At 41.3% G+C, this 16109-nt stretch overlaps 1 protein-coding gene across 3 annotated transcripts in view; it reads right to left on the bottom strand.

Annotated features, from left to right (window-relative positions):
* The window catches only part of runx1 (RUNX family transcription factor 1), a 57856-nt gene that overhangs the window by 12010 nt on the left and 29737 nt on the right, over positions 1-16109 (bottom strand). For 2 of the 3 annotated variants that reach the window (XM_068704663.1, XM_068704665.1), the window contains exons 3-5: positions 11258-11406; positions 11070-11180; positions 5783-5939 (exon numbers count right to left, since the gene is read on the bottom strand). In XM_068704663.1, coding sequence (XP_068560764.1) covers positions 5783-5939; positions 11070-11180; positions 11258-11406 — 417 coding nt within the window. Of the gene's footprint in view, positions 1-5782; positions 5940-11069; positions 11181-11257; positions 11407-12958; positions 13305-16109 lie in introns of all 3 variants that reach the window. The other variant, XM_068704664.1, reaches the window with a different exon arrangement.

Consider the following 16109-nt stretch of genomic DNA (forward strand, 5'->3'; position numbering starts at 1 on the left):
CGGACTGAGCGACTGGAGCCAGAGGACAGCGTGGAGGAGGCAGCCTCCACACGTGATGAACCCAGTGGGTCCAACAGCCAGGTGTCCGGTGGGGAGGACATGGAGCATGACTCTGAGGTAAACATGTCTGCTAGTGGAACCTCCAGCAAACAAATAGACCTGTATACACTGGAAGAAATCAACTCTTATCTGGATCAAACGTATAATAAGAAATCTGTCAGAATAAGTGATTACTTCAGTGATGTCACCAAATTCCTTCGATCAGTCCACACATGGAGGCACCTTCTGGAGGAGAAGAAGCGTTTCCGCCTTAGAAAGCAGATCACTCTCCTTCACAAAGCACAGAAAGGTAGAACTGTTCAACAGACGAAACCCTGATGATCATGGTCTCCACAGTGTTTGTGTCTCTGTCCTGCTCTCTGTCTCTCTGCTCTGACCCTCAAAGCAGAGCCTCAACATCACACCGTTGAACATCACCGGTGGAGAGATGGACAGAACCGGGCCTCAGTACCTGAAGTCTCCACTGAAGTCAAAGCCACTGAGATGCTCTGGGCAGCGTCTCCTCATGGAGGTGTGAGCGTCGCTTTAAACAGCTGCAGGCTGTAGCCAGAAGAAGCTCTGGAAGCTGCTTCGCTCCATCCAGCTCAGCTTCTGGGGGTCGTCCACAAGACGGGGAACCGGACTACGGATCGGACGCAGACCCGGTCTTGCTGGACGACGTTAAAGAAGAAGAAGTCTGCTGATGGGAACCGATGAACCGCGGTGCCTTCAGGGGACGATCCGGTCTAACGGATTGGAAACTATTGGACAGATGAAATCTAAGACTTTTCTTGAGTCTGTTGTACTTTTTGATCTTTAGTTCAGGTTGAAAGTTCAACTTTGACTGATGACTGAAGTAAAAAGATGAGTTTCATGTTTGATACGTATGTTTCTGTGGTTGGAGGAGTTGTTTTATTTCTTATTTATTTGAATTCATGACATGACAGTAATCTGTTCTGGATCAATAAAAGGTTTTTTAAAAATCAAAAAAATCTCTGTGTCTCTCTCTCTCTCTCTCTCTCTGTCTCTCTCTCTGTGTGTCTCTCTCTCTCTCTCTCTCTCTCTCTCTCTCTCTCTCTCTCTCTCTCTCTCTCTCTCTGCCTCTCTCTCTCTGAACATTGTTACATTGTTACAGAAAACACTGATGACTTGTGACATTTTGTCATAAATTATGTGCATACAAAATTGAAATGAAATGTACAGATATTTCATTAAATAGTTTCATTTTAAAGAACAACAATTGAAAAACCTGTATTTCTGAAGACAGCTACAGTTGACTGACTGAAGTGTGTTTTTGCATTCATATGCAGACAGTGTACATGTTATTAAATGGACCATGTAGGAGGTTGTTTTACTTGTTTCATCATGGAGAGATGATAGGACAAGACAAAATTAATTGTGGTGAAGGTATGTAAGAGTTAGGCATCTAAAACACCTGGTTAAGTTTAAGGAAAGACTGTGGTTATGGTTGGTAATAAAGACAACCCGTGTTACATGTCTGTGATGGGACGCGTCCACCACCGCCCTGCCATCCAATCATTGGTTCTGGTCTCACCCTGTTCAGTGCTGTGTAATGTTGTCAGACAGAAGGTGTGTTTTCACCTGAAACCTTCTCTCTGTACTTCTCCAGTAACACACACATGTGAACAGCAGACGTATTGTTGAGTGTGTATGCTGCTCTATACACAGTGTGTATAAATAGAGCAGCGTATAGAGCGACATGGAGAGCTGTTCTGTTTACAGAGAGAGTTTACAGTAAGAGATCCGGCTGATAGAGAGAGACAGGAGGAGAGAACAGCTGAGGTCGGAGTGTCTGTTATGTCTATGAGGCAGCCGGTGGCATCACACACACACACACACACACACACACACACACAGACACACACACACACACACACACACACACACACACACACACGTATGTATAGATTACTAAATCACAAAGGCGCGTGTGTCTCGACAACAGTGTTTTTTCTGGGACTTTCTCTTCATACACCATGTCTCTCTCATTCTTTAAAGATAAGAGAGGCTTTTACACATGAGGTGTGTGTGTGTGTGTGTGTGTGTGTGTGCGTGTGTGTGCGTGTGTGTGTGTGTGTGTGCATCATGTCAGTGCTTGCTGAGTTTCGGTTGCCCCAGTTTTCTCACAATCAGCCAATCAGACGGAATCTCTCATTTACAAAGTAACGTGTGTGTGTGTGTGTGTGTGTGTGTGTGTGTTCACACAGTCTGATATTGTGAAAGAGAAAAATGTGGAACTAAAAGAGAGACAGAAAGGTTGCACACACACAACGACACAGACAGATGTGTGTAACTATAGAGTAAATACGATCGCGTTCACTTCCAATTTCACATCCAACAACAACGAGGGTGAAAGACATGACCGACTGTTCCAAAGCAGACAGGACGCAGCCGTTAGCAGCTAGCGAGCTACGCTACTAGCAAGAAGGCAGCAAAGAAGCTCGACATTGTGGATCCTCAGGACACGAGACCGAGTGACGGCTTCCTGCTTTCACTTTGGTCGGACAGAAATATTTCAAACACAACTTGTCAATTCATATTTACTTTACTTTTAGACCCACACACATAATACAGTCCATGTGTAAATGTAATCAGGTTAAATCACATCTATACAATCTGAATACAAGGACGCTGCATTAACTTTGTGTACTGAATCATTATTTTACCATCGACGACATAAACAGACACACAGGTTTATGACGAGTGTTGCATTGTGTGTCTGTGGTGGAGGACCATGAGTCATCTCACGGCACCGCCTCATAAAACACTGTTGTGGGGTCGTGTTGGTTCAGGTACGGAGGAGATGATGAAATATGATCCTGGTCAATGAGCTTGAAGTTTGGTCAGAAGCATTGTGTGAAGTCAGTGATGTGAACAAAGGGCCTGCAGTGCTTCATTCACTCTGAAGAGTCTTGAAGCTTCTGTGGACAGAAGGCTACAAAAAGGTGTTTCCACATTATCCGGTTTAGTTTCACCACATTGAAACAAATGATTGATTTTCTTATATCATCACCAAATCATCAATGTGACTCTTTGGGATGTTTTAAACATCAGAGGTGAGGTAGAAGGACGAGATGTCACGAGAACCGATGCTTCGGTACCATCTCAACAGAATCATTCTTTTTATAGTACCACAGGTACCGCAGCAACACGTTCTCATACAATGAGTTGTATGATATTTAATAAAAGTTACTTCTCATTTTTGATGCGTTTTCCTTCACAAGACAGCAACACGTGTCAATTTCTGCTCGTTACATGAAAACCGTCTTTCAAAATAAACTTCAGTCTTCACAGGAAACTACTTAGTTAGGTTCGGGTTAAAATAACTACAAAGCGCTGTAACTACATTACGCAAGTTAGGTGACAAATAAATGAACGTTGACTTCTCGTTTCACATTGGGGAACAAACAGCTGGGTGAAAGATCACTGTCACATTCACCAAAACCAGTATGCAGACTGTAGTAAAGGAGTGTATGTTGAAGTACACAGGATGTTCTGTTTTTTACCGTAGTATCAATTTGGGAATTAAGAATTTCAATTTCACTGGTATTGGTATCGACTTCTACATTTCTGGTACCGTGACTTCCCTCAGGAGGACATTCACAGATTTGGGGGTGGAGCAGGACCAAGTTAAGGGTTTGTATCTAAAGTCAAAACCTTGAGGAATAGGATTTAGTTCTTCAGTGAGGAGCTGCTGATAATCCACACAGCAGCTCTACATTGACGAGAGCACTGTGTACTAGATCAGTGTATCAGTGTTGTAACTAAGTGCTTCTGCAAAACAGGGAACACTGACTGATGATGAGCATGTTTGAGAACGTTGACTCTGACTCCCACACACACACATACACACACACACACACACACACACACACACACACACACACACACACACACACACACACACACAGAAACCACTAGTCAAACCACTAAACCATTCATTGCGGTCGGCAGCTAAACTGACCACTTCCCACTCAGACAGTTAATGACATTTTATAGGTTTTAGATGGAGAAACTCAGCTCAAAATCTAAAAAACACACAACCCAGTCTCGCCGCTTTAGGCAACAAAACCTCAAAGGTTAGAAAAAAGTTAATGGTTTATGTTTTAATAATAACAGCACAACGTAACGACGCAACGTAACGACGCAACGTAACGACGCAACGTAACGGAAAACAGCGTAACAACGCAATGTAACAACACAATGTAACAACACAACGTAACGACACAACGTAACGACACAACGTAGCGACACAACGTAACGACAACATATCTCGAGCAGGAGACTAGCAGAAATCAGAAACTGTCAAGAAGCCAAAAGTCAACAGATAAGTCTTCTATGTGTTTCTTCTTGTCAACGAAAACCAACAATATACTATGAACCCTACTGTCTGATTGTGTGCATCAAAGCCTGATACGTCTACTTCCTGTGTGCCATAGAGCTCCATTAAAAACACATCACTGAGTCAATCTGTGATAATGTTTTCATGATTCTTCCGGGATGCTGTAGATAGTTCTAGCGATGTAATTGGATTAGAAACAGATTCAATTTTTGTTAGCTCAAACAAAATAACTTTTTTCTTGCGTATGATTTCTCTTCAAAATATAATACGTTCGCACCAAATCTGACATTGATGATATAATGCAATCGTCCCACTGCCACAAATACTCACTAGAGCACCTATATTATATATACACAGTATATATATATATTTACAGAGAAGACACATGAATTAGGTCGTGGTTCCCTGCATTAACACTGTGATCAGCTTTTTGTCTGTTAAAACACAGTGTGATGGGAGAATGAACCTCATTGTATTCTGTGCAGTTAAATTTGCATGAAAACAAATTTCCACACATCATCGTTCTTCATTTGAATTCTACTGCACAATAATGAAATTAAGTAGGCTACTTTTTCAACGGCAGAACTGTGGAATCTGTAAAATATTGACAGTTATTCCCATATTTCCATTCAGCTGGGGTCATTTAATGTGAGTGCTGGCAGAGTGTGTGTACACAGGACGGCTGTTTTAAATAGATTAGTGGGGACATTTGCCTGTGACTGATTTAGTGTAACTGTGGTCTAGTGTGTCCGTTAAAGAGAGAAAGGGGGGGGGGGGGGGGTAGACGTTGAATGGAGTGTTACGGGGAAGTTGTGTGAATACTGTTTTTATTCATGTGTACTTCCCCTAATTCATCCGCTGTGTTGTGTGCTTGTGCAAAACACACAAATTAAACTTCAACCAGAGTGAGATCAGCCGACAATGTCCTCACTCCTCTGTGACACTCTGCATCATGTTGGTGCTGTCTTAAACTAGTCCAGATGAGCATTCCTATTCTCTTTCTTTATGTGTGTGCAGCGTCTCCTCATACAACGTGTCGTATCGTTGTATGAGAGATCAGCGTCCTACTTTCTGGACGCTTTCTGGTTACTTTTTGGACAACCAAACTTTCACTTATGTGTAAGTTTGTCACGTAACTCAAGTAGATAAATACATAAGTTATGTAACAACAAGTAAACGTTTGTTTGACCCGTCCATCCACGTCGACTTCCTCTCTACATGGACTGCGTCTCTTTATACTCTGTCCCCTGACGTCCTGCTCGTGATTTCGTGGGTTATTGATCATTTACAGTCAATCCTTTGCAGGTGTAAACACGGACACTGAATGAGAACACTCGTGTGTGTGTGTGTGTGTGTGTGTGTGTGTGTGTGTGTGTGTACCTCTTCCACTGCGGCCGACAAAGCGCAGGTCGTTGAATCTGGCCACTTGGTTCTTGATGGCGGCTGTGGCATTGCGAAGCTCAGCAGAGAAGTTCTCATCATTTCCTGCCATCACCGTTACCAGGGTGCCATCGGGGGTGTCGCCCAGGGCCACCACCTAGTGACACAAAGAAGAAGAGAGGAGAGGAGATGAGTGAGACTTCTGAATGTCTGCTGCTGTCAGCCCTCACATGTTCTTCTGCCCGGGTTGTTCCAGCTTTCCAAATGATGATATAACTGTATTTATACATCAGCTATCTCAACATGCGTGTCTGTCTATGAATGGTTCAAGGCTAGTACAAAACAATAAAGGATAAAACATGTTCAGGGACAAAATACGTTTGTCTCATGCTTGAACATCCTGCTGGATCCAAAGTAGATGAAGGTGCTGGTGTCATATAATAAACACTGAGCAACAAACAGCTTGGGACTGTTTAAGCTCCGAAATCTAATGTAGAAGATGCAAATGATGAAATAAAAGGTCAATCATTTCCCTATTGAAAATGAAACTCTCCCAAAACAAGTGTGAAATGTTTAACACTCTCTGGAGAACACGTTCTCTGCTCCACACCTCCACACCTCCGCAGATATACAGATACACAGATACACAGATATACAGATACACAGATATACAGATACACAGATATACAGATACACAGCCAGGGAAGCTGATTTCCATATCAACGCTAATCACACCAAACCATCAGTGAGCAAACGGCCGCGGCTAGAGCTGACGGACGCTTGAGCTCTCAAAGCGATGACCACAGCTCGGGTTTCCTCTCATTGTCCTCCGGGCTCACGGGGCTCTATTGTTCACCTTCTCAGTCGCCTTGAGTATGAGTTGAAATATCAATATGCTGATGTTCCAATAATCAACCAGTGACACGTATTGATGAGCCTGCGGTGGAATGTGACTGGATAAAGTTCTTCCTTAATAATAAAGCGACTGTGTGTGTATGTGTGTGTGTGTGTTTGTTAAACACAGGCCAGTGTATACCAAGGTGGTAATAGTTTCAATTTATTTTTCTTTAGTTTTGACTAGTTATAGTTCAGTTTCAGTTTGTATACATGTTTTACTGTTACACTAGTTTCAGTGTGTTTTTGTTATAATGCCCCACAAGTATGTAGTTACATAAAAATACAAATTACTTGGACAACACACTCTCTCTACCAACGCTGGGTCAGTGGTCCTTCACCGTGTCTCGGTTCCTCTCTAGTGTCAGGTTTGGACGTCAGGTTTGGAAGTCTCAAAGTGCATGAAAGTGTCCACATCTACACACATCTACACACACATCTACACACATCTACACACACATCCACACACATCCACACACATCTACACACATCTACACACATCCACACACATCCACACACATCTACACACACATCCACACACACATCTACACACATCCACACACATCCACACACATCTACACACATCCACACACATCTACACACATCCACACACATCTACACACATCCACACACATCCACACACAACTACACACATCCACACACATCCACACACATCTACACACATCCACACACATCCACACACATCCACACACATCCACACACATCTACACACACATCTACACACATCTACACACATCCACACACATCCACACACATCCACACACATCTACACACACATCCACACACATCCACACACACATCCACACACATCTACACACATCCACACACACATCCACACACATCTACACACATGCATAGTCAGTTTACTGAACGGGCCGACTGTTCTTATGGAGAAGGGGTGGAGCCTCTACAGGGGGACAATGTCTCATTATCCGCCCATGCACAGTGTCTTTTCAAAATAAATCTCCATGCCTGCCTGTTATGTGCATACATTTCAAAATAAACTTCCAACGTAGGTGAGTAGTTTTCGGTTTACTTGGGTTCAGTACTATACTGTGGTTTGGTGGTGTCCCCCCGTCCTCCTCGCTGAGGGGACTGATAACGACGTGGATGGGTTGGCGTCTTACTCCGATGCTAGCGGGTGACTGGTGCGTCGTATCAGATGCAGAGCAGCATTGACCAATGGAGTGAGAGCAGGCTGCCAGGACTGTGTAGGAATGTTTAAATCTTCTGATCAGGGATCAACTTGAGAACTCTTACACTAACAGGCCCAGCTGATCAACAGCAGAGCTGAGCTGAACATCTAAAGGATTAAAGGATAAATCCTTTTTATTCAGGTTCAGCTTCAACAATATTTCACTGCTTCTTCTGCTTTTAGTTCATGACGGTAACCCTGGTGTCTACACACACACACACACACACACACACACACACAGTACCTGTGTGTGCACCATCAGCGTAGTGCGTGTGTGTGTGTGTTGTCACTACATTTGCACCTGTGCATATTTCAGTGTTCATGAAAGTGTGTGTGTCTCCATGTGAGTGTGTGTGCATCATAACAGTCATCCATTATCAGTAAAAGGCAGTGACATCCGCTCATGACACTCATTATGATGCATAATGCACCAAACTCACACTCACACACACATACACACACACTCACAGACACACACACACACACACACACACACACACACACACACACACACACACACACACACACACATGTGCGAACACTAATGCATAAGGCACAATAAATCAATCAGTTGTGTGTTCTGCGGCTAAAAGCTGCTTTTCGACAAATGCATTTTGACTCAAAGTGCATGAAAGTGTCCACATCTACACACACATCTACACACATCTACACACATCTACACACATCTACACACATCCACACACACATCCACACACACATCCACACACACATCTACACACATCTACACACATCCACACACATCTACACACATCTACACACACATCCACACACATCTACACACACATCTACACACATCCACACACATCCATACACATCTACACACACATCTACACACACATCCATACACACATCTACACACATCCACACACATCTACACACATCCACACACGTCCATACACATCTACACACACATCCATACACACATCTACACACATCCACACACATCTACACACATCTACACACATCTACACACATCCACACACGTCCATACACATCTACACACACATCTACACACACATCCATACACACATCTACACACATCCACACACATCTACACACATCCACACACATCTACACACATCTACACACATCTACACACACATCCACACACATCCATACACATCTACACACACATCTACACACACATCCATACACACATCTACACACGTCCACACACATCTACACACATCTACACACATCCATACACATCTACACACATCCACACACATCTACACACATCCACACACATCCACACACATCTACACACACATCCACACACATCCATACACATCTACACACACATCTACACACACATCCATACACACATCTACACACATCCACACACATCTACACACATCCACACACATCCACACACATCTACACACATCCACACACATCTACACAGACATCCACACACATCTACACACATCTACACACATCCACACACATCTACACACATCCACACACATCTACACAGACATCCACACACATCCATACACATCTACACACATCCACACACATCTACACACATCCACACACATCTACACACACATCCACACACATCCATACACATCTACACACACATCTACACACACATCCATACACACATCTACACACATCCACACACACATCCACACACACATCCACACACACACACACGATGATGAAGAAATGTCATACTGTCACAACATTAAATTAATCTGTTTTCTTGCAGAAAAATAGCACCAAACCCTGTAAATTGACATTTATGAACAGAGGTTTTGCATGAAAGGAATTGTATTAATATAATATAATAGTTGAGTATTCAGGAGACTCTGGAGTAGAAGAAGTTGGTCCTGCTTGTTAGTCAAAATAAACTATTTAAACCCTTCGAGTTGAAGTGTCTGACTAAACGCCTCGTCACAGAGCAGAGACTGTTTGTCCTCGCTCATGAGACGTTTGAGACATGTGGTTTTCATGGGACAGCGTTGTCCTCTAGGGACTAATGGTAAGAACAATATTCTGAATCCAAATGATTACGCTGAAACATTCTCCCTCTCACTCTGTTAAGTGAATAAAAAGATCGATGCATTTACTTCCCTTTAGCTCCAAATGCTGTGAAACGCCTCCATTAGCTGATTGGTGCTGAAACAATGAGTCTGTGACATAAACGAACCATTTATAGATCATAATATCATAAGACTCACTGATTCCTGCTACTCACACGTGAGCGTTTCCTGTTACTGTAAAGATTTGAGTGAGTTTAGAGGACTGAAACCATGAGAGCGGATGAACATCTGATTTATTTTAGGTGAAGCTTCTTCTTCTGCCGTCTTTGAAAAGACATTTTGAATCTCAATGAGAAGACGTCCTGGTTCAATAAAGGTCACATTCAAATGAATATGAACATAATCCTGCTGAATGCATCATTCTAGCTCTATTCACCCACACTTCATGTGCCCTATTAAAACATATTAACACGTTATATGCATTATTTACAGTAAGAGTAGTAATACTGCAGTGTAACAAATACATTTAAAAGTATCAGAAAATGTACTCAATGTATCAGAAATAATAGTACTATTTTTAGAGTTGAATGATTAAATAGATTATGTTATTAGTTGATTATGGATGTAATCTTTATATGTTAGAGTTGGTCAACAGAGCAAATCTTTTATTTTATAAACATATACATATATATGTATATATATATACATATATGTATATACACGTATATATATAAATATTTATATATATATAAATATTTATATATATATGTATACGTATATATATATACGTATATATACGTATATATATATATATGTATACGTATATATATACATGTATATATACATGTATATATATGTATATATATATGTATGTACATATATATATGTACATGTATGTACATATATATATATGTACATACATACATATATACATACATTTATATATGTATATAAATATTTGTATGTATATATACACACACACATTGAGTACTATACTTATGTAATTTATACTGTGTTTTTTTTAACCTGCATATTCATATTGCTTTATAACGTGCTTTATAATGTGTTATGATTAATGCCATGAGGCATCATTACTGATGGGTGCTTGTAGCTATAATAACGAGCTCGTAGCTGTCAGTGAATGCAGCAGTCGAGTGGAGTCACACACCTTGAAGGCGATGGGCAGCGTCTTGTTGCACCTCCAGTGAGTGGGCAGCACGGAGCAGAGGAAGTTGGGGCTGTCTGTCTTCACCAGCTCACCTGGATGATCTGAGATCACCTGTAGAGACCACCGTTACTGAGCTGAGCTTTAGATCAGGGCACACATTCAACACAGGGACTTGCGTGTCATCGTACCTCCACCATGCCGCGGTCAGCCATGCGTAGTTTGCCCACCAGAGCGGCCCCTCCGGCCTCCTGGGTGCCCAGAGGCAGGGCCTCGGCCATCTTCCCCCCCGAGGCCAGGGCGGTGGAGGGGGGGGTGTAGCGCCGGCCCGGGGCTGGGTCTGAGGGAGAACACACGGGTTAGTTGAGGTAATGTTCACCTTTGTGCTGCTCTAGATACCTCCAGATACACATGAGAGACGTGAACCTCACAGAGCAATGTGTTCCCAGTCTGTCATAACTGGTTGGACATCTTTGGGTCTGGTGGTTGGACAACGCAAGACATTTGAAGACGTCCATTCGGGCTCTTTAGGGGACGTTTGACACAATTTTGTGACGTTTAATAGAAGAAAGGATTCAGCTGAAGAATCACAGGATGATGTCAAAGAAGGAAGACGTACAGACGAGCTCTCAGCAGTAAAAGTCATGACTCCACACACTGCCTCCACACCACGGTGTGTGTGTCATGAAACAAGACAGCAGCAACACTTCTGCTCCCTCTGCCACACGAACGTTCAGGAGAGACGCGGCTCGCCGTCAACGCAGACGCTACACTGAGGATTCAATTACTGCAACACGGAGAAGAAAAGAATAAAGAAGCCTCAGAGGACGGTGATAAATCATCTGTCTGTCTCTCTGTCTCTCTGTGTCTCTGCTGGTCAGTCACTTAACCCACATGCTGCTGTGTGGAGTTTGTCTCAGTGTGATTTAAACTCTTGCTCTGCTGCTCAGACACCGGCCTCTGGTTCAACAGGAGCCACAGACACACTGAACTGTTTGAATCACTTCACAGTAAATAATAATAATAATAATAATAATACTTTCATTTTATTATTGTTATTATATGATCCATAAACAGCTCCGTTCAGTCCACGTCTGAACCGTGCTTCACTCGATGTGATGTTTGAATGATCTTAGAAGAAGAAGAGTTTCATCTCTTAGTGTGAAAAATAAAAACAAGTTGTTTTAATCTAGAGAACGTTTGACTATTTCAATAATGAATAAGTATATGAAGTATAATAATCAGGGTTCAATAAATGCTGCTCACACTACCTAACAGTCATTTGACCCACTATGAATTAAACTCTTTAATAAAGGACGACACTATGAATTAAACTCTTTAATAAAGGACGATGGTGATTCATGAAAAACTAAACAACAACAGCTTTATGTCAATATTTAAATATAGAAATCCAGTTTTGCCCCTCAGCTAAAAATCTCCCATATTCAAAGAATCATAAGAGCATCAATATGGCAATAATTCATTATTTTACCAAATGTTATGAATATGGGTAAGTACTGATATACTGCAGTATACAGATGACTTCTATAGTAACATATTTACCTTGTTGTATTATAGCAAACGTTGTGAATAATATTTTTATTCACTATATAATAATAACTTTGTATAAGTAACACAATAACTGAGGCAGTCAGAGTGTGTGTGTGTGTGTTCACACTGAACAAAAGGTTTATGAAACACACCAGCCGTCCTCACGTCCACCTCCACCCAACAGCATCACAGCAGAGAGAAGGGTTCATGGTTTTATAAATATACTTATATATATATTAATATCATAATATATACATACATATATATTAATATATATATGTATGTACATATTATGTGAGCAAAGACACTCTATAATAAAGCGTCAGAGAGATGCCTCGTACCGTATTTTGCGTCCCACAGAAACACCATTTGTGCGCCACAGTGCGTCCACAGATACGCGACTCTCCCGATGTCCCCCGTAGACCTCCCGATGTCCCCCGTAGACAGCGCAGGCTGCTCAGTGTTTTGTGTGTCTGTGTGGAGACTTTGTGGACTTCTTGTCGTCTGTCCGTGAGGAGAAGGAGAAACATGAACCGCCTGCTTGCGGCGCTTTATTCCGTCCAGACGCGCCGGATTTGAAAAAGCCCGAAACCGAGACGGCGTCCAGAGCTCCAGCCGGGAGCAGAAGAGACGTCCTCAGACGCTGGATGCTGGGAGGTCTTCACAGCTCCTCGCGCCTCCTCGCAGCTGAAGTGAAGCCAAAGTGGAAGAGAAGTGAACTAAACTAAAGGTGAACTAGTTTGAACTAGTGATAGAATGTGGTGCTTCTCTCTCTCTCTCTCTCTCTCTCTCTCTCTCTCTCTCTCTCTCTCTCTCTCTCTCTCTCTCTCTCTCTCTCTCTCTCCTGCCCGGCTATGTCTCTCTCCCTCCCCGCTACAGGAGTGGACATCCCGGCTGACGGCGCCAGGCTTTTACCGGCAGACCCTCCGCGTTTGCGTCTCAGCTGTCAGCCAATGGAGAGGCTCTCCGCTGGCTGTCCGAGAGGCGGATTGACCAATCAGCGTTATGTCCGTCCGGGAGGAGGCGGGGCTTGTGGCGAGGGAGCAAAGCGGCTCTTCCTCCTGCTGAACGGACTTCATCGCGAGGTGAGAGCACGCGGGACCAGGACTTCAATCTGCGGCTGCATGGAAGCAACAGAGAGCCCGACTGTCGCTCTGTTTAAATACATGAAACAACGTGGAGCGCGTGTGAGACAGACTCTGACAGTCAACAGAGGCGCGTTTCAATCTGCGTCCGCCTCAACAACCGGCTGTGTCTCCGCGCACAGATAACGCCGGCTCGGTGCTTGTGACTCGGTCTGTCGTACCGGACACAGGCGACAGGGGGCAGTCGGTGATCTGGATCATGACAGAGACCACATCATGGATTCACCTCCATGTTGATTATGACCAACACTAACTTATCCTCATTCATTCTAACGGGCTGACACAGACAGCATTACTTCACTGGGTATCTACTTTGTGTTATGATGAAATATGTTTTCTATCATAAAGTGTTCTCATGATTCTGAAATACAGTTATGTTGAATTCTTATTTGTGGCATATTAACGTGTGACGTGTTGATACGTGTTGGTAACGATGATATGATGATATTTGATATGATATTTATATTATTAGATATGATATTTATATTATTAGATAGGATATTTATATTATTAGATATGATATTTAAAGTATTAGATGTAATATTTATATTATTAGATAGGATATTTATATTATTAGATATGATATTTAAAGTATTAGATGTAATATTTATATTATTAGATATTATATTTATATTATTAGATAGGATATTTATATTATTAGATATGATATGATATTTAAAGTATTAGATATATATATTTATATTATTAGATATTATATTTATATTATTAGATATGATATGATATTTATATCATTAGATATGTTATTTATATTAATAGATATGATATTTATATTCTTTATGATTTTAAGTATTCTAAACCACATAATTTAAAAGCATCTTTTCAGCGTGACATTGATTTAAATGATGATGATTTAGTGGAACAATATTTTGAAAAGTTAATATTTCTAATGTTGACTTATTATTTGATATGAATTAAAGTTTGTTGAATTTCATTTTTTTAATTTTAAACTGAACACTAAATAGAACCTATAATAAAATAAAACTAAATAAACAGATACATAAATTATGTGAAGATCCACTTATATGAATGATACATAAAAGCAAATAGAAAATAAGCGATAAACTCAGATTATTCTATTTTTATGACTTAAAGTTTATTGAATTGAATTTGTTTTTATTTTAAAACCACATAGAACACAACAGCACTAAATAAAACAGATGACTAAAGACATAAACAGATACATAAATGATGTGAGGATCGACTCATATTGAAAGATACATAACTGATAAACTCATTCTAGTTTTGTCATATGATGCTACAGAATGAAGGAGTCTTATTCTATCTCCACACAAGAACACAGCACTGTGCTGTATTCATTCAAACAGCTGACTGACGGTGAAGTCATCTCAGCCTCCCAGAATGCATCACCTTCACTTTACATTAAACCGATGTTGTTAGAAGAACTCTAGATGTAAACACACTCAGCCCTGATATGTACATACTGTACATGTCAGTGCTACTGTTGTCTTATGAATACAACATGTACAGTAAATACATGTTGTGTTCATAAGACAACTGTAGCATGAGCTTTAACCGTTGATCTCCCTGAAGGCCATACTGGTTTTCATTCAATAAGAAACCTCATAATGAAACATAATACCTGAATAAGTTTAAATTTAAATACCACTGAATCAAAAGCACTGAGATATTATATATCTGAGTTTGTGGTTTAAATTCCTCTCTGAGTTTTCAGTTGTTCATTTCAACGTGTGTGAATAAATCAAATAGATGTGTGTGTGTGTGTGTGTGTGTTTATCATACCTCATGGTCCATCAGCAGTCACTTTATGAATGTTTAAAATGAATCTAGCTTTAAACTCAGTGGTATTACAAGTGTTCAGTAGTTATTACATCATTATTACATGTGGTCGGTTTGATGTTTTTTATATATAGATATTTTTTGTAGACATTAAAGGTAGTTTTTGGTTCTGTTCTTTTACGGTCGGTTTCTTAGGCCTTGTTGAGTCAGTCGATTGGATGTGAGTTCCATCCACACGCTGTCGGATGAGTTTTAGTGAAACGCCAGTCTGCCTCTGCAGCGTCCTCTGTAGCCAAAGGGGATGATGAAAAATGTAAATGCCTCCGCTCTGGTCCGGCCTCAGATGGACGTGACGTGATTTGCCTTTAGAAATATCTATTTTTCACTTCCTCCAGTATTTGTCTTTTTTTTTTAACTTGTTCTCCAAAGATGGACGAATTCAAACGCCTCAAATCCTCTGATAGTCACAGATTGTTAAGTTGCATAAAAGCCTGGATTCCAGATGAACAGTGAATCATGCTAACAACACGCTTCCCTTACGCTGGTCTGCTGCTACGAACACCACGTA

The sequence above is a fragment of the Cebidichthys violaceus genome, unplaced genomic scaffold (genome assembly GCF_023349555.1).
Source record: "Cebidichthys violaceus isolate CVI_PGR_0920_01 unplaced genomic scaffold, fCebVio1.0.p SCAF_98, whole genome shotgun sequence".
NCBI classification, from domain to species: Eukaryota; Metazoa; Chordata; class Actinopteri; order Perciformes; family Stichaeidae; genus Cebidichthys; species Cebidichthys violaceus.